Below are 27,399 nucleotides of genomic sequence, written 5' to 3'. Positions count from 1 at the left end.
TGGTCTCATCCTTAAAAAGCAATGCTTTTTATTCACCTTTGCATTTAGTTCTTTTAAGCAGTAACAGCAAACACATGATAAATACACATGATAAATACATGATAAATACAACAGTTTTTTAAACAGGATGTCAGTTAAAATGTGCTCTACCAACCATTTGAGAGGACCATTAAAGGGTTACAGAGCTGCAACCTATACAAGGTTTTAATACCGTCTGTTGGAGTGCCTTTATCGTTCTAAGCACTGTTTCAAAGGTCCAAAGTCCAAAGTCAATTTTGGTATTATTGTGATCACATAAAAATACCAAATATTAGTCACTGATTGGCAAACAGGCCCTCCTAGAAAATCATCAGATGTCAATCATTTCCTAACTAACTCACAAACTGTACATGACCTTTAATGAGGTTCAAGTGACTACTTCCTAACATTGCCTTTTTTTCCCCTTCACATTTCCAGTTTCTCTTGTTTTGCGTACACACTTGCAGCTGGGCACCACCATCTGTGGTCCCCCTCTGCCCTTCTGGCTTTCAGATGCTGAGCAGGTGCACTATAAAGAATTGAAGGCACCTTTCAGGGCAGGATCTTACATACACAACAAGAAGGCTTGGTCTTGCTGGAGTGTTTCAGCACCATGGCCAGTGCACTTCAACTATGCCTGAAGCAGAAACTCAAGCGCAGCAGCTAACAGGTTTCTTTCTGTGAGGGGAAAGTAATTAAATGACAAAATGCTGAGATCCCAGAATTCCTCAGGGCGCGTTTCCACTGCTTGTCAACTGTAATCAGAGCTGAAGGTCACCTGTGTGTCCACTTTAATGGTCAAGTGCTTATGCCCTCTCACTGGTTTCCTGAGTCCAGAGACACTTATTGCTATCACAAACAGACACACACAACACAGTGCAAGTAGATATTTCTCCCAGTAAAATTAGGCACCAGGGCTTTGGCCTACTTCCCACTGACCTACTTATACCTAATGGGCATACAATGTATTTTATTGTGCAGGGATATGAATTTATTTTTGTCTTGAGGTCACTTCCACTTGTTGGAAAATCCACATCTAAAATCATTCAAATATATACCCTGAAAATGATGTAAGTGTACTTGTAATGTCAAAGGGAAATATCAGGTTTTAAAAGTTCCCACATGTTGTGCTTGAAAAAAAAAGTAAAAAAAAAAAAAAGTATACATAGATTTTTGAAATATCAAACATGACAACATATCCCATGAGCCTTAGCTGCAAGGTTAAAGTTCATGAATGCCTGCAAAATAACATGCTCTTTTTCTTAAGTAAAATGACAAGATGCTGTTTTTTTTTTATTAGCTACTATGTCTTGTCCAATTATCTTAGAGTGTGCACATAATCCAGCTGTGTGTTTCCCACAGGATGCTGTAAAAATGTCTCTGTGAAAAATTACTATAAGCAATAAAACTGTGGACCTGAGGCGCAACTCTCTATTTATTATAAAAGCAGAAGAGAGAGATCTGTTTGTTTATTTATCCAAACCCAAGTTCACTGTTACGGTGCTCACAGCAGTGTTCAACATTTGAAAACGGCTGTTTGTGTCGCAGAGGGCGTATTTCCCATTTTCACATGTGTGCCCGAATGCGACACAGGTGTGCGCACCCGCGTGAGAGCCACCTGAACACTGGGATCCGCAAATTTCCGCCTGTGGTTTGACGTCTATTCTCATGTGAGGATATCTGTGAACGAAGCTGTGCCTCCACTGTAATTTTTACTTTAAATACTTCCATAATAGTTTCAGGAAATCAGGATTTACCCTCTGAAGCGGACTGTCTCCTGCTCAGTATTCTTAATGAGACTCCTGAGAGTTGGCCTGTTATGCCACAAACTGCGAGTTTCCACGACTCAGCTCATCTTTGGTATCTCAATGACAAGCCGTCGAAAATTCATATTTATGCCACTTGGTCCAAGGTGCGCAAACAGCACAGTAAACCCAACTTACAGTTTGAAAACAGCGTTTCAAAGTGTCTGCTTGGCAAACACGGGAAAGCGGCCAGGCCTCGGGGCCACGGTGAGTGAACATCAGTTCCTTTACTCCTTCTCTGTGCTGCTAATGAAACTGTTCCTCTGGCTGAGCGGTAGCCTGCTGATACACACGCTGCTGCAAGAGATCAAGCGCGTTTACGGCCGATAGGTTCTGTCCTCTAGTCGCTGGTGTTCAAAACTCCTTTAAGAATTCTGCCATCTTTGGGGTTCCCTGCTTGTCAGCAGATGCCTCTGAGAGAACACGACGTTATTCAAGCGGTCTGGGTGTTGAATGGCTCATCCAAGTAATCCGGCGCTAAAGTGATCTATCAAGCAGCATTTCGTTTCATGTGAATGTTAGAGCTTTGTTCGGCTCACCCTCCTCACCAGGCTCCACCTGCAACGTTTTGCTGTAGAAGATGTTTTCCTTCATGGCGACCTGTTCAGTCTGATGATTGTTTTAGATGCATTCCGAATTGAAGAAGACATCCCAGCCATTCAACCTCTGTCTTCAGCTAATGTGTACATAGTGGTGACAGGCAAATGAAATGAGAATAATGAATGCATGGGGCAGAGGCTCAGCCCTGCTGAGCTGCGGTCTGCTGTGCACACAGACAGGGCCCACATGGCTCTGGTGTGGATCACTCCACATCATTTTAGGTCAGCCACTCTGTTTAATTACAGGAAACTCAGTGGGAAGCCAGATTTAACGGTATTGCTGGTGACAACATTCTAAATCGGGAGTTTCAAGGTTTCTTTATTATCCCCAATGGGGCAATTTGTTGTGCAGCCAGCAGAGAGAACACATTCATACATACATAGACTTACATATACATAAAAACTCACCAGACAGTGGACATAATAATACAACATAAAAAAATGATACATTAAAAACGACATAAACATAAATAGAACTAGTTGAAAACACTCATGAGATAGTGTTAAAAACAAACAAACAAACTAGTGACAGTGGGTATGAAAGAGTTCTTGTATCTGTTGGTCTTACATCTTTTGGACACAAATCTACAGCCAGACAGAAGCAGTTTGAACAGTGGGTAATTTAGATTACATATATATAATATTTGACAATACTTGCTCCCAGAATTAAAATATAAGCTCCACTCCATCATAGGGATATGGCAGTGTTATGCCAAATCCCTAAAAACAAAACAAAACAAAAAGTTCCACCTTATCTTGTGCCCACATTTTTCAGATTAACTTTTACACATAAGATTAACATTTTTGCATAAAAGTTAATATCTTGTGCGTACAAGAGAAACAAGCATATCTATTAGGCCTGCCAGGGCTCCATAAAGATGGAAATTACATTTTTTCCCCCCAATTTTGTTGGAGATCACACCCACATGACTGGAAAATGAAAATTCAAGTTAATTAAAGGATTCCGTGTTGCTGGCAGCCATTGCTTTCATGAGGGTGAGTATTAGTTGTTTGAAGAAGAGGGGACTTGTTCTAGTCAGTGTTGTACACCTGATGGAATACATGTTGACTGGATTCCCTTGACCGCAATTGATTGTCATGACTTGTTGACTGGTTGAATGAATATTTTCTATTTATCAGTGAGCAGACTTCATGTGGTGTAAATGTAAACATCAGACCTACTCTGTGAGTTAGGGAGAGACTGAATACAGTTTGATCACATGAAAAAGAGACAGTTTTTAAATAGTTCATGTTGGCCTCAGCTATCTCTGTCCAACAGTGTTTTACCAGTCTTCAAAAACTCATGAAAGTCCAGTGTTAGGGCTGCACACTCAGTATTTCACTCCGCCTGGCGTGAAGCTGGCTCACTTCCTGTTCAGACGCACTTTCATTTCACAGAGATGATTCAGTTTCAGCAGAGCAGAAATCCAGCTGATTGTGTTCGTCCACGAGTACGACTTCAGCTGCTGCCTTGCTCTTAGCTTTGGGTTTGTCAGTGACCTTATCTCTCTGGTTTTGACTCCTTACACACACACACACACACACACACACACACACACACACACACACACACACACACACACACACACACACACACACACACAGAGGAAGGTTTTTCAGCCCTTATCTGGTGATATCATGCCTATCACTTGAATTAACTGGGTTAATTCCTCATGTGTGAAAGGTGTCCTGCTGAGGATAAGTTGCGATCGCCTCTGTTTAGAGCATAAATCTGCTTACAGCTACTTTGTATTCAGTTTGAAAGGTTGAACCCTGAGAAATACTCTACATACTTGAAATGTTTGCAGGATTTTGGAAAGACATTATTTTGCTGTCATGTCATAGTGGAAGAATTAGAGACATACTTGGGCTATGACTTAGAAATATTTTTGTGTTAAACTTGTGGAATGCTAACATTAGAAATAATTTTAAATTATGTTCCCACGGTGAGCTTATCTTAAGTCTGACCTACTGCAATCAACCTTTTCATTTATTGAGCTAGTATTCCCCATATGTGGAGAAATGCTGCTGCCTTTTGCCATTTGGTGTGTGTGACGTAGGATCCAAGTGATTCAGAGGAGGTGGACATAGACATGGGACCCAGCGTACATTGTCTTTTCATTCCTTTGCTGTTTAGACATTTTGATTCTTCATCATCCTTCATTTCTGCTTTATTTATCTGAGTTCATCAGTGAACTGGGCTTTTCTGGGTCAAATTGAAACACAAAGTTTGATATAAAAAAAGTAAAAAAATAAAAACATTGACAAAACAGGGTGAACCATGAAACAGTGTGTATGAGCATGTACTACATGCTATTAGAAGTTGAAATTGTCATGATCTGATAGTTAAATAACATTGAATTTGTTATCATACAGTGAAATTACAGCTCTTGTGTATATCAGCACCCAGACTTTGTGCAAGATGCTGTATTTTAATGTTACTTCGTAACCTCTGCTATCTAAAACCACTTTATGATCCATGTCTATCCATGAAAATGAAGTACAGTGCCAGGTTATTTCCATTCATTAATCATAGCCAAATGTTAATGTGATTTTGAATGAGGTTATTTCTGAAACACAACATGGAACTTTGTTCTTTCGCTTCGGCTCTCTGCTGCTGACAGTGTTTGCTGCCACCGTGCAGGGTTTCTAATGTTGGTTCATTGTCAGACTTTGTCAGCTCTGTAAATAAAACTGTTCCATATTCAGTACCTGGCATCTGCTTGTCAAGCAGTCTGGCTGGTCTGAGATCCAGGTCTAGAGGTCTGACACTGTTTGACACGGCTCAGCGAGCTCAGACTGCTGCATCCCACTTTCAGCAGTCAGCCTGAAACTTGACCCATTTCAGGCCACAGTTCTACATTTTTTGGGGGTGTGATGGCATTGAGATGCAGTTTGTGATTGCAGCGTTTACATGCACACTGAAAGAATGAAATATCAATTGGTAGTCTGTGCTGATGATAATGGAGCGCCTCAGTAAAACAGCCACAAAGAGGGAGTGAGTGCAGGGTGATTGATAAAAGGATTGTTTCATGTGGAGCTTGGCTGGGGCTGGGTAACGCCTGCAGACAGGTGTGGGAATATTAGAGCTCAGTCTGTCCGGAGCCCTCAGAGGACACCCCTCCTGACATCAAATAGACTCTTTAAAATGTCCTGAAGCATAAAAGTGGCTACATCTTTATTAGGGGTCTACCATGTCCTCCCCTACTTCCTGTCTGTCTTTTTTGTGGGTCATTGTGTTTCACTCCACACATTTAGCAAATCTCCTAGACCAGGATTACTGCTTCCTGGGGATTTAGGATTTCTGCCCGCCCAACACATGTTGCACAGTTACCGTTTGTGTGTTGTGCTTCCATGTCTTTTCTCCTTTCCGTCGATGCAGCCACAGTCTCTCTTTCGTAAGAAGCCAGTCGTCTTCAGAGCAACTGATGAAAGGTAGCTGAGGGAAGAGATAAAGAAACGATGGCACAGCATGAAGACAAATTGTAGCTTTGAAAACATTCTGCTGCATCTTTTTGGTCTTTGAGATTGAAGAATATTGAGGAGATGGCAGTGCAATAAGCAGGTTTGTTGGGACAATAACACAATATCACAAGATTATTGACCAACTGTTGACAGTATTCGGAGACTGGATGTTTTGTTTTTTTTCTCTTGGCTTTTTTCTTTGGATTCTGCTTTGAACCTTGGAAGGAAACTCAGTAGTATCAGCAAGTGATACTATTGATGACAAAACTATTTGAGGTAATTGTAGACTTTGTGTCTCTATTTTACCCAAAGCTACATTTATTCTCAAATGACATTTCCATGGACACATCCTGTTGACTTTTAGGGAGCAACTTGTAATCTCAATTATTCCCAATGAACACATCCAAAAAGAACAGCTTTTTCCCCATCGGCCCAATGTCTTCAGCCCTGATGCGTTCCACTACCACGGCTGCCACCGGAGACAAGCCTGGACCTCCAGCTAAAGGGGCTTTCTCCTCAGAGGGGGACAAGGAGAAACAGAGGGAGGTGGCTCAGTGTAAGAGCCTGCAGCAGGTCTCTATGCCTGGTGTGGTGGAGGAGTTCTTCTGGATAGGCAACAGCATTGTGGCCTTCTCCAAGTGGAGGCTCGGCTACATGGGTAAGCTTTGTGAAACACACTGACGGGTAAAGAGCTGGCAGGGTAAAGTCCTGTTAATGTCCGGTCTCACACACAGCTCCTTCGGGTAATGTCTAGATAAGTTCAGGGCTGCAGTGGATGTGTGACGGGGACTTAGGGCTGTAGTAAGATGGTGTTTCTGTGTGATGCATTTGTGTGGCAGTTCACACCGACTGATCTCAGAACTGACCAGGCACTCCGGTTCTCCTTGTTATTTCCCTCCAGCACCCTCTCTGCTTCCTTTTGTCTTAAACTGTATATGCACATTTTTGAGACAATTTCAACTACTTTACCTCAGTGCCTGCTGCCCAGAGCAAACTCTCATCGTCTGCATGTACCTCCAAAATTTGCTTGTGTCTACTCTGAACATATCTTAAGTATTGCCTGAATAAATTAACCTTGTAAGAAGTATTTTTCTTAAGAGGTGGATTGTCTTAATTGTGTTAACATCCAGCGTTCCTCCACTATGGGTGTCTTGATCTGAACAGATGGTAGGCTACTGGTGACATTTAGATGTCTAGGTTTGCTCTTCTGCAACCTACAGTTACTCGTGATATCCCTCTTTGTATATACCAACAAAGAAATTTACATGTATCCTCAGAAAACTGTAACTGGTACCCAGTACCCAGCACTGAACTGTTCATACGCAGAAATATGTCTACTTGTTGCATACTTGGCAGACCTGTTACCCTTGGCAGATGGGTGTTTTCAGTAAGACTGTAGTTCATGGTGGGAATTGCAGGTCACAAGCTGGCTGACAACTTCAGCACTTTTTAAAAAGTGTGCAGAGGATGAGCTCCATGGTGTTTTTCAGCATTCCCCTCATGCGCTCAATTTGTGCCCACTTGAGCAGTCAGAGGTTCAACATCTTGCTTAAGGGCTTCTCAGGAGTACCTGTTGTGTGTGTTTAACCTTTACACTACCACCATGTCAGTCTTCATTAGGTTTGCAGATCACCTCAGCAAAATGACCATCTGCACCATGGAGTCATGTGCGTGTGTGTGTGGCTGCAACATATGGCCTCTTTGCAATCCCTTTGGGCTTAACCTGGTGTGCTGACAGTAAGTGACTCCGCCTGCTTGGTCCATATTGTGACTGTGGCAGCAGGACAACAGCCACGCAGGTCGCCTTGCCACGTCACTGAGGTGGCACTCTCTCATCCTACTTGGCCTCAGCCTCATGTGTTTTTGTGGGAAGCTGCTACCTGGCCTGTCACCTGTTGCCTGCTTTAAGCCCATTAACTAACCACAGCTGTGGCCTCCAGCAGGACTGCTAGTGCCTGTTAAGGGAGTGTTGATGTAGGTCATCCTATTACGCGTCTCTGAAAGTTGGTCAGGAGATGGAGAGGCTTGAAATTTACAAGTGTTGGCTATAACTGATGTGGTTAAAAACAGCTATATTCCTCATGAAACATATTTACAAACATTTGTCTTCTAAATGATTCCAAACCCATGCAGAGAAGGGTTGTCCCGATCCGATCATGTGATCGGAAATCGGGCCGATCACGTGACTGCAGACTCGATCGGAACTCGGACATTATGTCCCGATCAGGTATCGGATAAATAATATATATACATATGTATATTTATTGTTATTTTTAATCACACACACACACACACATATATATATATATATATATATATATACACACAATATATGGGCTATTAGTGATCAAAAAGAAATGAGAATAAAATAGTATTTATTAACTACCAACGTTTACAGGCCGGGTCTGTGTCTGTGACAGACGCCACTGAACAGCGCATGCGCGGAGCACGGCAGCATGCAGCAGTTTGTTTTGAAGCTGAGGTGCGTGATATGCTGCTACTATGTCGGCTGTGTGGAAATATTTGGAAGTGAACGACGAGAACAATGCAATTGCAAACTGTGAGATATGCAAAATCAGGATCTCGAGAGGTGGGAAGGACAAAGCTGCTGTAAACACCACAGACTTGATACGACACCTCAATACACTGCACTGCAGTTTACAATACACTGCACTGAGAATACGAGTTAGGAGTGCAGTTCCAAAAAGCACAGTATGGCCTTAGGCTACTTGATAACAGTCACTTTTATTTGCTCACTTGTTTGCATTTGATATTTTGATGCCTATTTTAAGTTAAGCTGCTATTTGTTTTAATACTAGACTATTGAGTCTTTAATGCTGCACTATTCCTAATGTGAAGAAAATTTTATTTTATTTCTGTGTTCTGTTCTGACCAGGGATGCACATGGTTAACTGTTTAACCGTTAACCGATAACAGGAACATTAACCGATTAATACTAACGGTCAATTTTGTTTTTTAGCTACAGAAGTCAATCAACTCATGGGGGCGTGTCGAGTTCGTAAGTTCGTGGCTATTACAACGGACCGCTGGACTGCGCTCACAACAGAGAGCTACGTGACAATTACATGTCACTATATCAATGATTACTGGAAAGTTAATTCTGCTGTCCTGTTAACGCAGAGCATGCCAGGTAGACACACAGCTGATAACCTCACAGCTAAACTGGTTGATGCAGTGGAGACTTGGGGACTTAGTGGGAAAGTGTCCGCATGCGTCCACGACAACGCGCGCAACATCGTGACAGCCAACTCTCCCGGACGGGTCAGCTGGGACTCAATCCCCTGTTTTGCACATACACTGCAGCTGGCGGTAAATGACGGATTTAATGTGTTTGTGCATCGTGTTATTGTTGCAGCGGGGCGGCTTGTCAGGCACTTCAACCACAGCACACCTGCATGCAAGGCACTGGAGGCCAAACACGACCAAATGCAACTTCCGAAGCACCAGCTTATTGTGCGCAATTACGCACAAAACACACGTTACATTGAATATTATTTTTTTATCTCCAGACACGCTGCGGGTCGTCCAGGTTTACAGTAAAATGGTTCAGAATGAAGCCGCATCATCCAGATAAACATTGAGCTCCATCAGAACTGTTTAAAAATCTGATTTCAGAAGTGTGAATCAGAACACACATTTAAAGAAATCACCAGCGCGCTTGCTCTCGACATAATTTAAAAAGCAATAGGAGACGATTCAAGCCTACAGTACTGTTAATTATCTAAATCTTGTAGCTTTTTTTTACATTTTAGATGAGTAATCTAACTATTTGCCGTCATTGTAAATCTGCAGTTCGGACCGAACAGCGCCGAGTCAGTGACTCTCTGATTCCAACCTTTCCTTACATGGAAAGCCTTGTCGGAATGGTGGGACGTTTGTGTGTCGGAATAGCGGTATTTTGGGATGGTGATATGTCTAAATGGTGGTATGTCGGAATGGCAGTATGTCGGAATGACGGAATGTCGGAATGGCAGCATGTAAGGACATTTAAATCTTATCAGTTAACGGTTATTAATCGTTAAAGGGCGTCAGTTAACGGTCATAAAAAAAAATTAAAAATGTGCATCCCTAGTTCTGACTTGAGACTGTAATCCAAGCTACCTCATAGAAGTTTACAATACACTGCACTGCATGCATGCACAATTGTGCATAAGTGTTACATGTTAATATAAGAGCCATTGGTAAAAAAAAATAAATAAATAAATAAGGAAAATCCGAGATCTTATTCTTTTCTCTTAGTTCGTTTCGTAATGTTTTATAGAAGTATCGGATCGGGACTCGGTATCAGCAGATACTCAAAATCAAATGACTCGGACTCAAAAAAACATGAAATCGGGTATCGGGTATGAAAAAAGCAGCGAGTCAGTGAAGTGTGCCAGAAATCCCTGAGTTCTGGTCAGTTCTGCAGTTCAGGGCAGACTCTGAGGACCAGGATTATTCAGATAATCACATACCTCCACAGGTAAAAATGTGGATGAACAGATCATGCTGCGATGAGAAGGCAGTTCTAAAATGACATAAAAGACCTTATTCTGGTGTATGTTTGTTTACAAGTTACAAGTATCAGTGTGAGTATGAAGTTAATCTGTCATGTGGCCATAGAGCATGATATTTGTGTTGAGAGTCTTTTTTAAATCACTTCCATTTGTTCTTTGAACAGTAGTGTTATCTACCCTTTGTGCAGAAAGGACCTAATTTCTGGGCGGTCTTCCATTAGTTAGTAGTTCATTTTAATAAATCTCTCATCCAAGTGTTACCTGCCTGGAGAATCATTTATTTGCCAAAACTGTATTCCCTCCTCGACCTTAACCATACTGCAGTTGCCATGTGTGAATACTGTAGGCAGCCACAGTTGAAAAAGTTCAGTCGTTGAATGTAATGTTTTTTTTTCCAGACCGGTCCAATATGAACATTCTTATCTAGAGATCAGGTTGTTTTTGTTATAATAACTCCTGATCAGCTGAATTTTATTTCACCTTTAAATGTAAAACATTTACACTCATGCACACGTGACTTGCCAGTGAAACTGTTGATTTACACAGTAGAGCATTTAGTGGTGGAGAAAAGGTATTTAGAGAAACCAGCACTTTTTTTAGTCATTGCCAGTCTTGCTGAGGCTTCTTGTCTGCTATCGTTAATCAAGCTTGCAGATCTGAGCTTGTTTTCATGCAGTTAACAACCAGCGTTCCTACACAATGGGCGTCCTCTCCACATCCGCACACACACACTTTAAATCTGATGTTGTAACCATGGTAACAAGCCTCGACCCCTGCTCGTAAAGAGTGTACTGTCTTCGTGTGTGTGTCGTGCTCCACTGTTTTCTCTCTCCACCTCTCCAAGGTGTTGTACGTTTATATGCTGCTGTTGTGTCTTTGTTCTCTCAAAAACTGTCCATCAGAGGTCAGTCGCTCTCCGACCTCACCCCTTTCCATTTGAGTGCATTCTTTCCCGCATGTTAACCTGTATTAGAATGAGGTTTGTTGTTGGTTTGTTTGACATTGTAAACATTCAGGAGACAGAGGCCATCAACATGACCCATATTGGACTTACACCCGACGTACAATTCAATAAACTATAAGTACAATAAACTTACCAGTATTGTTCTCTGATTATCAGAAAGGTTACACACAAGGCTATTGACAATTTCAAAATGTTTGGTCCAAAATATATGTATATTTTTTATCCTCAAACCTTCATTTGAAAAAGCTCATAATATATTATTATCATAATTTCTAATTATGTTATCGGTTAGACACCTCTTTACATCCCATCATGCTGTGCCCACTATTGGTTGAGCAGCAGAGTATATGGTGGGTTGGTCAGTTGTAAGTTAATGTTGCCTATGATTGTCAGTTTCACCTCAAATATCACTGCGATTTTCGCCTTTGTTTACGATATAAAACTGGCTTTGTCATCCATGGAGTTGCATTTGACCCAGATGCCAGTCCTCAGGCGTAACCTACTGATACCGTCAGCACAAACAGACCTTTTATGTGCTTGGTTGAACTTGGTAAAGTTGCTCTGTAGTGTTTTCAGTTCTTGTCATTCAGTGCTCATCTGACATAAGCATACAGTTCATGACTTGTACTGTGTGCCATCTTTGTAGGTTTAACAACATGCTGCATGCCATGTGGCTTTGTTGTTTCCGCAATCATCTCTATTTTAATTACATCTAATTGAAATGCCCGCACCGTCCTGGTGTCTGGACTTAGAATTTTTCATCATTTCTGTTTTGTGTAATTTGGTTTTCACAGCACTTCAAATGTGTATCTACACATACAGATATGAAAGACACAGTTCTAAATTGAGTTTAATGCTCCTTTTAATTGCTCTGCAGATAATACAGGAAGAGTGTATCACCTCCTGGAGCCTCAGCACCAACTGTGAATACAAAGTCCCAAACCACTCAACTGTTGTTTAATTGATTACCGGCCTTTACTATCTAAGCCTAATCCGCCTTCCATAGGCTATGACTAACCTTTCCACTCAAATGCGTTTCTTCCACCATTTACTGCTAAATGGGTCTGTGCTTTTTGTTCGGTATGTGGAGCTTCTTGTATTGACATTTGATATTTTGAACACTGTCTCTGTGTAGTTAGAGTAGCAGCTGTGATTTAATTAAATCTGTCTCTGAAATATTTTTTAGTTGCTTTACTCTGATTTCATTTGTTGGTTGATTGCCATGTAGCAGCGGGCTAAAATGTTTGGTTGATGAAGTAAAATTTGGACATCTGTAGCCTCCGCTGACAGGTTTCACTTCACTCTAGGGTTGAACCCGCGAACCATGCTGCTTTTATGTGAGTGCTCCACAGTAAAATACAGAAGGAAGGTGTTTGAAAGATTTAGTTGACTTCTCAAGGGAAGTCCCCCACATAGCCAGCTACTGTACATCACAAGAGCACACACATTCTCCTTTTAGCCGACTGGCAGGGGAGCGTGAGCAGAACGTGGCCTCCTTCCCTGCCTCCTCATCCGTGAGTAAATTGTGTTCAAGGCAACCACAAACTGGAGTGTGCTCCACGTTGAAACAAGTCTCTTTGGTGGCAGTTTAAATAGATTTGGCCTCTCACGGCACTGGTGAAATGAAATGTGTGCGTGCGATGTGACAACAGAGCAGAAAGAGACTCGTGACAGCCGCGCTACTTTCTTCTCAACTTATCTCCATGTAGTCTAGAGAATCAGATACCCCAAGTTTCCTTCTCAAGTCAGCACAGTGAGCACACATGGTGGGCTGACGGTTGGGCTCTGGACACAGGTGACAACATCAGCAGAGGTAAATGTTAGTAAGAGACTGTGATGCTATTAGAGAGCAAGCAGCTCATCTTTGACAGGAGGAGGATTGATGTCAGGAGAAATGTTTCCAGCAGTGTGCCATCCTGACCTGCAGAGTCATGATGCTCTTATTCCAAACAAACTTTGACAGCAGCTCATTTCATGGATTACTGCCCCCTCTCCAGCTGAAAGAGTGCAGATCCTTAACTCTGTTACAGCCAGTGGCCATCAGGCGCTGCAGTCAGCCAGCAGCTACAGAAATAACTTTTCCCTTGAAATCAATAAAAAGCTGCCCCACAGCCATGTTGTATTTATGTTGCACGAAAAAGTCCAAGCTGTGAAATCATTCAAGGTCAATTGGTTATGGATAACATGCTCCTTTGTTCTTCCACGGTACGTTGAAAACCAATCACCAACAGTATTGATAATTGGTTCGTTCAGGTGTGTTTTGTGAAATGGCTCATGTACTAATTCACTGAATGATTTTACAGTGCATTTTGGTGCATCAATATCATCAATTGCAGGATGTGGAATCTAGTCAGTGTCGGTTCCTGTAAGGCTGAGTGTCATTTGAAATGTTTCAGTGCTTGTGCTGGTGCCGTACCCCTTCTTTGTGGAATATGAACATGTTCTACAAACCGTTTTTCTTTTATGAAATTCTTAAATGGGAAATATTGTCTAGAGCCAAGCAGCTATACAAGAATTATGTCTGAATAAAAGGAGTTTGAAATTGGAAATATGTCTTGATTTTGGGATGCCACAGTGGCAGGACTGCCCTGCATTAGGCTAATTTTACAGAAATGATTTGGTTCACAGTGCGTACTGTGGGATCAATGGGGAGCTGGTCTGTGGGGAGTGTGGTGGCTGCAGTATTGATTCTTCCTGTCCTTTCTGTGTCTGCTGGGCAGGGGAACAGCAGAGTCAAAGGTCACGTCAGTTCTGCTCTGCCACACAGTGCTGTTCACTGGTTCAGACACTTTGCATGACCAGCTCATTCACTACATTAGTTTACGTGTATCCATGCTGATATGAATCTTGAGATAATGAGGCAATCAAACACTTATCGTGGGATAACCGTCTTAAAAGTAAAACATGCACCACAGAGGTGTCATTTATCAGGACAATTGAGACATGCTAATGAGATAACTGGACCTAAAAACTAGTAGCGACTAAGAAGAATTGACTTCATATTTAAGTTTTGAGCATGAGTTTTAATACTTCAACATCCACACATGTTTTTGGTGGTCTTCCTAAATTCAAATGATTTTTGACCCTTGTGAAGAATTTGGATCTAAAGTTTTCAAGTAATTACTACATGTGGAATGACAGACTACTGTGAAGGTAACGAGACACCATATTTAAAGGTTTCAGTAATATGATTTGTGATGTATGTATGATGTAACAGTTAACAGGCCCTCGTTGTAGATGTTGCACTTTGTGGAAATACTAGAAGAATCCACCTTTTAAAAACAACAATGAAATGACTCATTTTCTAATGAAGACAAAAAACAGCACATCACACCAATCCTTACACTTGCGTGGCTTTAGTGTGTCATTAAAAAGAGATTAAAGCACCACTGCTGGTCTCTAAATCTCTCTGTTGTTTAGGACCAACATGCATCTTCTACTGTCTTATGAACCCTCCTGGACTCTCAGGTCATCAGGAAGCAGCCTGCTAACCATTCCCAGTTCAAACTATCATCATTATCTATTCTGTAGTTTCATTTTGACTAATTTATTATTTATCTCCTAGTTTATGTCTTTTAATTTATTGTAAAAAGCTGCAACACACAATGAAAAGCACTTTGAATCGCCTTTGAAATTTACAAACACACCTGCCTGGTCTGGCCATTTAAAGCTTTTCCAGTGGGTGTGTGGTCAGTTAGCAGTGAGTCCCTTTACACAGTCCACTGTGTGTGCTGCTTTTTTTTGCTTTTTTAATAAGAATTCCGAGATGTTCTGATCATTCTGTTAATGTGCCACTTGGGTCGACAGAAAGCTGCACACAGAGCTCACCGAGTAAACCAGCCTTGTGCTGGCATGTGTTGGTGGCCGAACATTGCACTGGCACTGCTGTTGTGGAGCTGAGCACTTTGCAATCGAATTCCTGCTCAGGACCATAAGGTTAGGAGAACAGGACTGAACTACATTGACAATACCCCGGAGGGTGGGCGCTCAGCAGTAAGACCACAGTCAGGCCAAATCAATGCTCAATTAGAACAATCCGTCACTGCTGGTTTGCGTTCCTTGCTTATACAGCAGATATTTTGGATGTATGTTGCATTCAGGTTGAAACGTGATCCTCATATGAGTCATGTCAGAATTTAGATTAATTAATAATTAATTCAGGAGCACAAAGAAATTGGGAAATACTAGCAGTGCTGTAAATTCTCACATTAATTCAAATCTGTTTACTGACCACTCTGCTGCTTTCACATTCTCTTTTTAGCACAAATACTGCTGCCATTATGCTGCCATTCACTAATATTCATATTTTTTTGTGAATATTAGTGGAGTCACATCCCACTCTTCCAATAGAAATGTATGAAGTTCAGCAGTTCTTGTTGCAGTTAAACACAATGCCGAACGTCGATACAGGTTGTCCCACAGGTTTTCAGTTGGATATATATCTGAGCAATGGTGCACGTGAACTCGGAATTGCCTCATAAGCCCTATTTCGGTCATTAATGCTGTTTCTTTTGTCATTTACTCCTGAAAATTGTTGTCCAATGAGTTCAGTATGCAAAGAAGTTTGTCAACAGAACATTGCTTTATGTTGCGTTTTAGTTTAATACCAAGGGATGCTGCACTAATGCCATTAATACCATGTTTGCTGTCTTTTTAACATGTCCGGGTGCATTAGGCCATTGAGGAAGATATTGCAGAAGTGTCTGTGGTTTTGAAAATGATGGTGGATTAACTACAAAGAGTCATTTCAGGAGAAATACCTTCCTCTATGTTTTTTAACCCAAGCTTTATTTATCACCAGCCTTTATTTGTTTGTGCTGCATTTCTTAAAATGTGAAAGTATATGTTAAGAACTATCTTAAGGCTGAGTCATTTACCTGGTGAGAAACTTGTGTTGAGCAGCAGACATGTTGAATAACATGTGGTAGGAATCTGCTAACCTTATTCAAATACATGTGTGTACTGAGTTGGCCTAATTTCCTGCGTGTTGTAGGGGAAATGTTTGATAGGATGTGACAGACACATGGTAATTGATATTATGGCCACATAGGGTGTAACCGCAGCCCAGGGGCAAGTGGCTGTCCACACAGGCCAGGCCAGGCCAGGCCAGGCCTGATTACCACACTGTTAGCTTCCTGTGGAGGAGCTGTCAAATTCACCCCCAAAATAATAGCAAAGACACAGGACAGACGTTTTTTTTTTTCAATGCCACCATTCAGGATTTGCAGTGCCTTATTAAAGCCAGTCTTATTCGCTTGCTGTCATTTCATTCCTAGAAGATGCAGAATGATTTATGATAAACTTAGGCTACAATATGAATCCTCACATCCAGAGAGAGCTCCTGCTTTTATTGATTTATCCCGTGGTTGTTGTTCTGTCATAGCCTACTGTGTGAAGTAGAGGTCTTGTTAAACGGCTTTTCGTAGAGAAATTGCTTCTCGCTGTTGTATATCTTCTCTGCCTTTCTCTTCCTCCCCTGAGACAAGCAGAACCCTGTCAGCAAAGACAGGCATATCCAGTGCATTCGCTTTGCATTGTGTGTGTTCATGTGAGTGTGTCAGTAAATAATTGGAGTTTGCATGGAATGTTGTGGAAATGCACGCACGCACGCACACACACACACACACACACACACACACACACAATCCATCAATCTCTTGAATGAAAACATGTTTTCTATGCACGTTTGTCTATCGCACTTTTTCAGTTGCAGCACACTCTCGGTTTCCCTTCTGACAACTTTTTTTTCTTCTGTCTGGCTTGTTTTCTGGCCTGCAGTGGAGAAATGTATGAGCTCCATGCAGATGGGGACCCAGATGGTAAAGCTCCGCGGCGGCTCCAAGGGACTGGTGCGGTTCTTCTATCTGGATGAACACAAGTCCTGCATCCGCTGGAGGCCTTCACGCAAGAATGAGAAGGCCAAGAGTGAGTGTCTTCTTTCCTCTTACAGTCAAAGAAAAAAGCATTTCAAATCTGTCATACACCTGCACTTCCAGTGTGTTCATGGTTCAAACTTACTGTGACAGGCAAGGGCTCATTGAATGTAACCAGGCATCACATCAGCATAGTCTCACTCTGAATTGCCATTTATCATCCCTCCCAGAGGCTCGACCTTGTGGACATTTGAGAAATCAATTTGCCAAAAAGACAGTGGCCACAGCCTTTTCAGTGAACAGAGAGTGAGTGACTGCAGCAGTTACTGTCAGGACTACTGCATTTCATTTTAATTACCTCTGCCAAACTACTATTCATTGAATAAGTCTCATAACTTAAAAATACCCACATTATGCAAACAAAAGCTACTGCTGCTACAAGGGGATGTTAAGGTGTGACATAATGAAGGGAAGCAACTAAGTTGGACCAGAACGCTGGTCAACAGGGTAGTCACTGACAAACACTCAGCGTATTTTAGTTGTGTTCGTAGTTTGAGAAAATGTGAAAATGCTTGGGCTAAAGGTAGAACTAGCTTTAACTAACTTTTTTAAATGATAGATTTCCTGCCTGTCTGAGGTATATTAAGTGAATACAATTGAATACATTGAGGAAAACAAACAAACAAAAAAGGTAAGCAATGTCATGAGGACCAGAAGTGGAGTGCTGAAAGGGACCCAGTGGAGTTTTCTTGAAAACAATCAAAAATTATGTTTACATTCAGTGTTACTAACTGGCATTTTGTGTGTCCCTAACCTCTAACAAACCACGGATGATTTTGAAAAAGTGTTTAAATACAGCATTGTTTACATCCATGTTAACGCGCTCGCAATCTTCTTGCTCCCTGTCTTTGTTGGCACATTTCAGCACATCTCTGTATGTTATGCCACCAGAGGAGTACTGTGACACCATTGACAGGGATGTGTGTTGTGTCACTTATGTGTGTGCATCCTTGTGGACGAGATAAACAGGGACCCACTCAAAGAAAACAACTCTTTAACACTACGAAAGGTCAATATTTATTTATTTATTTTAGTTGGGCGCAAGTCTTGTGTGTATTTGGCCCTGAGAGCTCAATGCACTGCAGCTTAAGAAAACACATGCAAACAGACAAAACACAAGCAAAAAGCAGCATTTAGAAAAAAGACTGCAAAAAACAGGAAACACAAGTAGCATAGACAACTACAGAAAGTTTTCCTGGGGACAGTAAAAGTGATGAACACAGCTGGACGCTGCTGGGACACGCTTGTCCTGCCAATAAAGGAATAAATAGATAATAATCCAAATAAATCTTCCAGCATTCCGCTCCACTTTTCCACATCCCACATTTTCCAACACACTTACTTATTGAGCCAACTTCAATATGATCACAAACAACAGCAACAGCATGTCCCAGCCGTGTTCATCACTTGTTAGTGTCCCCTGGAAACAGTTTCCATTGTTGTCTGTGCCGCTGGCAGTGTTTCTGCATTTTATTGTGTTTTCTCAATCTACAGCAGTTTTTCTGTTCATGTGTTGTCAAATTTGGTGAAATTAAATGGATTAATTTGCTTGTGTTTTGTCTAAGCTTTCAAAGCTCCTGTTTTTTTTTTTTTTGTTTTTTTTTTTTGCCACCACAATGATCCGGTCTCCCAATTGGCCTGTTTATCTGTTTATGTTTGACAGGCTTTTAGTTCGGCTAGATTTAATTCTTGTTCCTATACATTCCCCCAGGGATGGAAGTGCTTTCGTTGTTTTGAACTGGACCTTTATTTTCCCTGCACAGTATCTTCAACAAGCAAAGCAAAGCATTTCCTGCAGTGTTTTTGAATAAAAGACAGCAAAGAGACTTCTGAGCAGCAGCTTCCAGTATGGCTGGGTGTCTCATGGGGGCTTAGGGCTCAGTTTCCCGTTGCTCTCCCTCCTCTGTAGCCCTGGATTTAATAAGCTTCTTAAGTCAACTTAATTATTCATCAGCTTTAATCTGCCCAAACAGTGTCTTACACACACGTGCCACTAAATGAGAATGACACACACACACACACACACACACACACACACACACACACACACACACACACACACACACACTTTGTAGGCAGATGAAAAACTAAATCATGGAAATTATCCAAAATCTTTAACCATTTACGGTTGGATGAGTAAAACAGATATAAGCTACTTTCACACATCAGGGTGGCAGCAGTGCACATAGAACATGGCTTCACGTCTGTTAATCCACCCTCCACACACATCTTATACTCAACATACAGTTGAAGTTAGACGTTTACATACACCTTAGCCAGAAACATTAAAGCTCCGGTTTTCACAATTCCTGACATTTAATCCTCATAAACATTCCTCATCTAAGGATCACTGTTTTAACAATGTAAAATGTCAGTATAATGGAGAGAATTAATTTATTTCTTTCATCACTTTCCCACTGGGTCAGAGTACACGTGGATAGTATTTTATAGAATTGCCTTTAAATTGTTAAACTTGGGTCAGATGTTCCGGTACCTTCAGGCATTTGGAAATTGTTCCCAAGGATGAACCAGAGTTGTGGAGGTCCACAAAAAGTCTGGGCTGATTCTTGAGCCAAGTTGGAGTTTGAAGGGAGGCCGTAAAATGCATTCACATGTACATCTGCAACTGGAATTTTACAAGCTGTTTAAAGGGACAGTCTACCTAGTGTATGTAAACATATGACCCACTGGAATTGTGATATATATTGTATATATAAATGAAGTAATCTGTCCACAATAGTTTTCTAAAATACTGTAGTCATTCACAAAGTAGATTCTCTAACTGACTTGCTAAAACTATAGTTTGTTAACATGAAAACTGTATAGTAGTTAAATAAGTTTGAATGACTTGAGCCTCCATGTATGTTGACTCCTGACTCCAACTTTTAACACACTACATTCCCCATAAATTCAAGTAGAAATGACACGCTGCCTCTGCACCTGTAGGTAGTTGGTCAGGAGTGACAGAGTGATGTCTTCTGTTCCCTATGAATACACGTTCCCAGCTTTTACTCACACCTGAACTGTCTGAGCCTCATCTTGGATGCGTCCCTGAATCCCTCATTTGATACCTTGATATGTCTCAGACACTGGAGAAGGGTATAAATGTGTAGCTACCGCAGCCTTTTCTGGCAGCACTCTCTGTGGTGTTCAATTGCTACGCACTCACTGGGACGGACTGATTGACAGGCAGCACTGCAGGCTTCTGGTCTGCCCACACACTGACCTGTATTCCTGACAGCAGATTTACCTTTTCTTACCAGAAATGTACATTTTGACCAATAGAACAAGCCAACAACCAAAACATAAAAATACAGTCTAACAGTGTAAGTTTGAGCTCAAGTCCTGAAGGGGCCGAACCCCACTGTACTTTTGCCAGTTTATTATTATTATTCTTGTTATTATTTTATTTTGAATATTTTTCTACTTCAGTGGCTCAAATTCCTCTGAGCTGGATTGAGCTAGAACCATGAAACTACACCCCATAAATGTAAAATAGTATGCATGTGATGGTGGCGCTGTAACTGAGGCCCAGAAATTCAATTTTGGAAAGGCCATGCCCCTCACACCATAAGTCTGATTGACCTTAAATTGGACACACACAAGGCCTGTTGAATGTGTGTTACGCTAAAGACACGAAGGGTTTTCTGCCTTTTTGAGTCTGCCATGTTTTAGTGTTAGTTTTTGGTCATATCTAGTCAACAAAAGCTGGACATTTTTGTTTTGACTAAAATGTTTTCTTTTTAAGGCTTTTAGTCGAACTTCAGCAAACTATTTCTATTAAAACAATTGAAGATCGTAATTGTCAAGAGCGTTATTAATCAAGATTAACAGTCAATGATAAAATCCTAACCATAAAACACATTCAGAGTTTTATCCAGGACCAAGAAGACAGAGCACACTACTCCAGTTCTAAATCTTTACTTTGGCTTCTAGTTAGTTACAGAATAGATTTTAAAGTATAACTATAAATACTATAAATCACTTTGTGGTTTAGGCCCTGAATACATGTCTGATATGCTTAAAGAATACATACCAGGACTCTTAGATCCATGAACTCAGGTCAGCTACAAACCAGAGTCAACAATCTGAGCATGGTGAACCAGCAATCTGCTGTTATGCTGCATGCAACTGGAACAAACTGCCAGAAGATAGATGTGCCCTAACTGTAGGAATTTAAAAATAAAATTAAAACATTTTAATTTTGAATGAAGCTCTAAACACTACACTCTGTTCCTACTGTATTGATATTTTGCTCTACAGTTTTCTATTGGTGTTCCAAAAGAGATGAACACACAGTCAAGGCTACTTCCACTTTGTTTTCATTATGTTCTATGTAATGTTTTATGTCCTTTTGACATCTTGTAATGAGGTTTTATACTTTATGTGGATGGTCTTTTGTTTTTATTTATGTAAAGCACAAAAGTTTTCTCCTGTGTACAGCATGTGCTATACAAATTGCTGTTGTTATTTGCTACTGCTATCACTGTATCAACAGTGCAACATAAATGAAGTTACTGTTTTTAATGGTGCCTTGGAGGCTTACAGTGATGGAAAAAGTATTCAGATCCTAAAGAAAAAAATTAGAATACCACAACGTAAAAATACTTCAATTCAAAATGTTACTTAAGTTAAGATGCCCATGTTGTGGCAGTCTGCTTATTAGATTGTGATATTTCAAGTGTACAAGTGGAAATGTTGACAGTAAAGGTGGTCAACAAAAGCCCAACAGGAGCAACTCATCAAATACTCCACAGAGTAGTAGTGGTTACCATTATCTAGCAGATATCTGGTGTATACTACTGCATAATTTATAAAAGTGCTGCAGTCAATAACAGCACATGGACCCATGTAGCATCTCCAGCTGCAGGGTTTGTCAAGAACAATGGCAGCCACATGGGAACACGCAGCAGCAGCATGTCGAGTGTCATGTTAGTGACATCTTCGACATCCAGTGCAAACAGCTGTCACTAAACCACAGGTTCTATACTCTGGTGTGAGTGTGTGTGAGTGTGTGTGTGTGTGTTTGTGTAGTCATGAGTGTACAGCTATATCACTGCATTATGAATGAGTGTGTATGTAAATGTTTCATCCATGCAGTATATTCTATGACAGAAAGATAGAGATATATGGAGACAGAAAAAGATATGTGTTGGCACTATATATCCTTTCGATATGGATAGTTTTTGTGGAATGAACCTGGTTCTGAACAAGAAACCGAACTACATATCATGTGCTTTCTGTCATGAGGAAAACGAATGAATGGCTCGAGGCAGTGTCTTCCGGTAAAATATCATTACCATCTCATAAATGTTGCATCTGCTAAACAGCGCTCTCTGAGCACTACTCATTGAGTTGAGTATTTTAATCCTCTGTATCATAACGCATGAAATCAGGCTGAAAAATGTCTCCATTTAGCACTGCCTGTGCCCACAACAGTTAATTCACTATTTTGCCCAAATGAAATTGTCAAAACCAGTGGAATTCTTAAGACTTGTGCTCTTTTTTGAAAAATATGTGTTTCATTTTCTCTCAGTTTTAGACATTCCCTGAGGCTCAAACCTAGAGGTCTACTGACCCCACTGGTGGAAGAAGAACTGAGAAATTTCACTGAGTTACAAGTAGCAGTAACACCATTTAAAAGTACTCAATTACAGTTGAATGTCCTGCATTCAGAATCTTACTCAGAAAATATAAATGGATAGAGAGTTGTCTTATCATATAATCAGTGATGAAGCATTACTGTGTAAGCAGCATTTTGCTGTTGTAGCTGTAATTTAGTCAATAACAGTCCATTATATTTTATAATCTGATCAAATGTTTTGTCTATCAAATCTTAAACTGCAAAGTAACAACTAACTTTAACTGTCACATACGAAAAAAAAACAAAAAAACATTTTCCCTCTGAAATACAGTACAGTAAAGGTATAAAGTAACTTGACATTGAAAATCCACAAACAGTAAAAGTACCTGCAAACTGTACTTAAGTACCTTACTTAAATAAATGTACTTTGTTACGTTCCACCACTTACTCGCTGACTTCCTGTTTGCTCCAACAGTCTCCATCGACTCCATCCGAGAGGTTTGTGAGGGTAAGCAGTCGGAGATCTTCCAGCGCTATGCAGAGGGCAGCTTCGACCCCAACTGCTGCTTCAGTCTGTACTATGGAGAACACATGGAGTCCCTGGACCTGGTGTCCGGCACTGGAGAGGAGGCGCGAACCTGGATCACAGGCCTCAAATATCTGATGGCTGGCATCAGTGATGAGGACAGCCTGGCCAAGAGGCAGCGTACCCGAGACCAATATCCTTCAGTTATATAGCAGGGGGGACTTTGATGATTGGTTTGGTGGTTTGAGGACTAGTAACAACTACAATTATATAATCTAGAGTATCATGATCAGCATATATGTGGTCCTAAAATCTATGAATAGTTTCCTTTTAAAGCATGACAAGCTGTGTTTGTCTATTACATTGACACTTTTTTGCCCTGAATCTTCACTCTCAACCAAAAGCAGCAGTAATAACAATAACTTGGACAGTAATGCCCCAGTTCTTCATGGTGACTTCCCTTAACCCACTGTGTCATCACATGGCTGAAGCAGACATTCACTGAGGCTGATAAAAATGGCGACGGCAGCTTAAGCATCAGTGAGGTCCTCCAGCTCCTGCACAAACTCAATGTCAACCTGCCCCGACAGAAAGTCAAACAGATGTTCAAGGTACAAAAACAACAGTGAGCACTCCGTGGTGAATTCTGTCACCCAAAACCCAGGGCGTACCAACCACCATGTTTTGCTGGGTTCAAGAAATTTTACATTGTGAAAGTTTTGGACTCATTTGGCTCATTTGACTTCTTTCAGTTATCAATTATACAGTGTTGGGTTCAGTCAGGTTGCACTGTGGGTCTGATTTGGGTCTCAGTTTTAGACCCATAGAGGCCAGACGGTTAGTGCATACATTAATAAAATAAATAAATGAAATGAAATTAAATATATGGCACACACAGACCAGTATAGTGAGTATAAACTAATGAAAACCAATGTGAACCATGGACTGCCAATGTCTGACATCAGCATGAATGACAACTGCTGTGCTGTATGATCAGCTTTATCAGTTTTATAGATCAGGGATCACAGAGGAAGTTGGAGACAATAGAAAGCTGTCTTAACTCTGGCAGGTGTCTGCCTGTTCCTCCACAGCTGAATGACCACAGAGAAAGTTTGACATGACTAAAAGTTGTCTTTTTAACAGCCCTTGACCCTCACTGAGCAGGTGGTCATTGCTTTCTCTGAACATACTGAACTCCAAGCAGATTTCATTTTTGTATATAAAGCTGCTGATTACAATCCACTCAACTCAGTAAGCATGTATTTTACTTCACTAGTGTGAAGTCTGTTTTAAACTTACCACTTCAACACTAATACGAAATGACACTGTAAAACTGTCATAGAACTGTGCAGCTAATGAGCAGGACAGTGCTGTCCAGCTCATTAAGACAACAGCAGGTCACTTGAGACTGCAGTATGCACTTACAGGACTTCCTGGCAGATTGTGAATGAGCAGTTAAGACTCTGACTGACTGCTACAGATGTTGGCTGACACATGGCTCAGCCTCCGCATTAGAGGATTAGCATGCTGCCATGTTAAGCATGTTGTTTTAGCCTTCCTCCTACTGAGCAGCTAGCCAGCTTGCTATCACTATGTCCAGTGACCTGTTGGCGGTCACCCATATGGTGCTGGTGGGACACAGATGGCCCCAGTGTGTGTGTGTGTGTGTGTGTGTGTGTGTGTGTGTGTGTGTGTGTGTGTGTGTGTGTGTGTGTGTGTGTGTGTGTGTGTGTGTGTGTGTGTGTGTGTGTGTGTGTGTGTGTGTGTGTGTACATTGATGAAGATTTGTGTGTTGACAATCTCTTGCCTAGTTTCTTGGCTTAACCTACTTACAGTGGAGAGGGAATACCTGTGGACTGTGAGCTTGATGATGTTAAGTGATGAGTGTAACAGTACTGTAAATAGTCTGCTCATATTTCAGAGCACATTGCTGCATATATTTGCATATTAACGAAGATAAGTTACCACCCTTACCTAATCCCATAAAATGCAGAGCTCTATCATACTCAGAAATGTCAGGGTAGGCAAAATATTTGAAACACCTGTAAGAATAACATGATACAGGTTAACATCAACCCAAACTCCAAGCTGAGAACAGGGATTCACATAACAGATATATACAAATATGACCACAACCTTTTAACTGTAATATGTCTAATATGCATACATAAAAATACATGTGTAATCCTACAATGAACGTGATAGTTTCAAGTAACGTCAACTCAAACAGTCATCAGCTTATTTCCACCAAAAACCAAAGTATCAGTTTTCTATACCGTTTCAAAATTTTTGTGTGGAAACAAGCTCATTTAGATCTTAATCTATTTTTCACTGAGTGCTAGAGACGAACTCCTGCAGACGTTTCCGTGTGATGGAAAACCAAGTGTAAGTAGACACACAAGCTCATATGTTCTGTGATTTATTATGGCATTTTTTTATTATGACATTTTTTTTCAAAAAGTAAAAAACTTAACTCTAATTGAAGCACTCTATACTGGTAGATTCGATATAATTTGTCCAAGATATAAAATATTTGACTGAGATTTCTGTCTCCACCCAAATACAGTGCAGCGGAATGGAATTTCATTTATGGTGCCTACAGCACTTGTCAATGACATTTCTCATAAAGACCATGAGATGCACTAGAAAGGGCTACAGGAAGGTAGCAAGTGGACCCTAAATTAAGATTTTGTCACACATGCTCAAGTACATTTAAACCAGACAAAGCATTTACAGCCATGCTGGCAGCTCTTTGAGGCTGTGCTTAGGCACAGCAGCGCTTTGAGCGAAATGCTAACATCAGCATACTGACATGCTTTTAATGGCAATGCTAACATGCTAATGTTTAACAGGTATAATGTTCGTCATGGATCTGCATCAGTGGATCTCCAAAATTAAGATTTAGAGTCTACACAAAATGTTATTGCAATCCAGTTATACTGCTTTAAACTATATTATTATTATTATTATTAGTAGTAGTAGTAGTAGTATTTATTTATTTATTTATTTATTTATTTAAAGGTTTCCATTGAACTTTCCATTATATTGTGGTGGAGGCAGAAATGTCTGAAATGTTTGGCACTGATATCTCAAAGGCAAAAGCAGCCAAAGCTATCATCATGGCTAAATAATGGTATGTGAGAATTGTAATTTGGGTGAGCCAACCCTTTGAAAAAGCAACTGTGACTTGTATTGTGAAATCTCTGCAAAGAATTGCTGTAAACACCCCTTGCAAATTACAAGATTCAATCAGAAGAGTTTTATACTCCATCAGGGTCACTGAACATCACCCTGATATTCCACCCTAATCATAAAGTAAATCAGGGAAATGTGTTTCCACCAGTTTTTAGCGACCAGCCTTGGAGTTGTGTATTAACTCTGTGATGTGGCCTGAAGACCTTTCCTCATTCTGTGCATGAGTCACAGGAAGCTGGTCGGATATGATACTTGAAGTTGTAAATGAGAGCAAAGCAGACTTCTCTAACATAAGCTTTGCTCAATGATTTATTACAGCAGAGACTTGCAGATGTGCATGTGGAGGGAAAGCTTGGTAGGAAGGGGAAGCTGTAATTCTAACTGATGAATTAATCTATATTAGTTGTCCAGCTAAAACACAGAGCACAAGCCTGCTAACAACTTAAGTGCATGGGTTCATGCATAATGAATGGGAATGAATAAGTCTAGATTGATGTTTTCTGTCCAATAAAAAGACTTAGTTCTCCAGCTGTGCCTCCGCTACTTTGCTATCCTCCTGAGATGTGTCCTGAATAAAAGGATTGCTTCTGACAAGAATTCTTTCACCTCAAAGTGGTTTTATGTGCTTTTGTTGGTCACCATCGGCTCTCGTAGATATGAAGGATAACATCAAAATGAATCTATATCACTGCAAACTTGCCACAACACAGTACTTTCTGCTCAGTGAAGAACTCTGTCTCTAATAACTCTTACTATATGACTAATGCTGTCTGTATGCATCTGTGCCTGTCAC

General features: G+C 40.8%; 1 protein-coding gene across 2 annotated transcripts in view; it reads left to right on the top strand.

Annotated features, from left to right (window-relative positions):
* Positions 1 to 27,399, top strand: part of plch2a (phospholipase C, eta 2a) — a 171,307-nt gene that overhangs the window by 96,520 nt on the left and 47,388 nt on the right. The window contains exons 1-4 of one of the 2 annotated variants that reach the window (XM_070969486.1): positions 6,168 to 6,545; positions 17,147 to 17,293; positions 23,361 to 23,604; positions 23,893 to 24,022. In XM_070969486.1, coding sequence (XP_070825587.1) covers positions 6,281 to 6,545; positions 17,147 to 17,293; positions 23,361 to 23,604; positions 23,893 to 24,022 — 786 coding nt within the window. In that variant the 5' untranslated portion in view covers positions 6,168 to 6,280. Of the gene's footprint in view, positions 1 to 6,167; positions 6,546 to 17,146; positions 17,294 to 23,360; positions 23,605 to 23,892; positions 24,023 to 27,399 lie in introns of those variants that run through there. The other variant, XM_070969487.1, reaches the window with a different exon arrangement.

This window comes from Chaetodon trifascialis, chromosome 8, assembly GCF_039877785.1.
Source record: "Chaetodon trifascialis isolate fChaTrf1 chromosome 8, fChaTrf1.hap1, whole genome shotgun sequence".
Classification (NCBI taxonomy): Eukaryota; Metazoa; Chordata; class Actinopteri; order Chaetodontiformes; family Chaetodontidae; genus Chaetodon; species Chaetodon trifascialis.
Note: the sequence above shows the minus strand (reverse complement) of the source record. Positions and strands in the feature narration are given on the sequence as shown.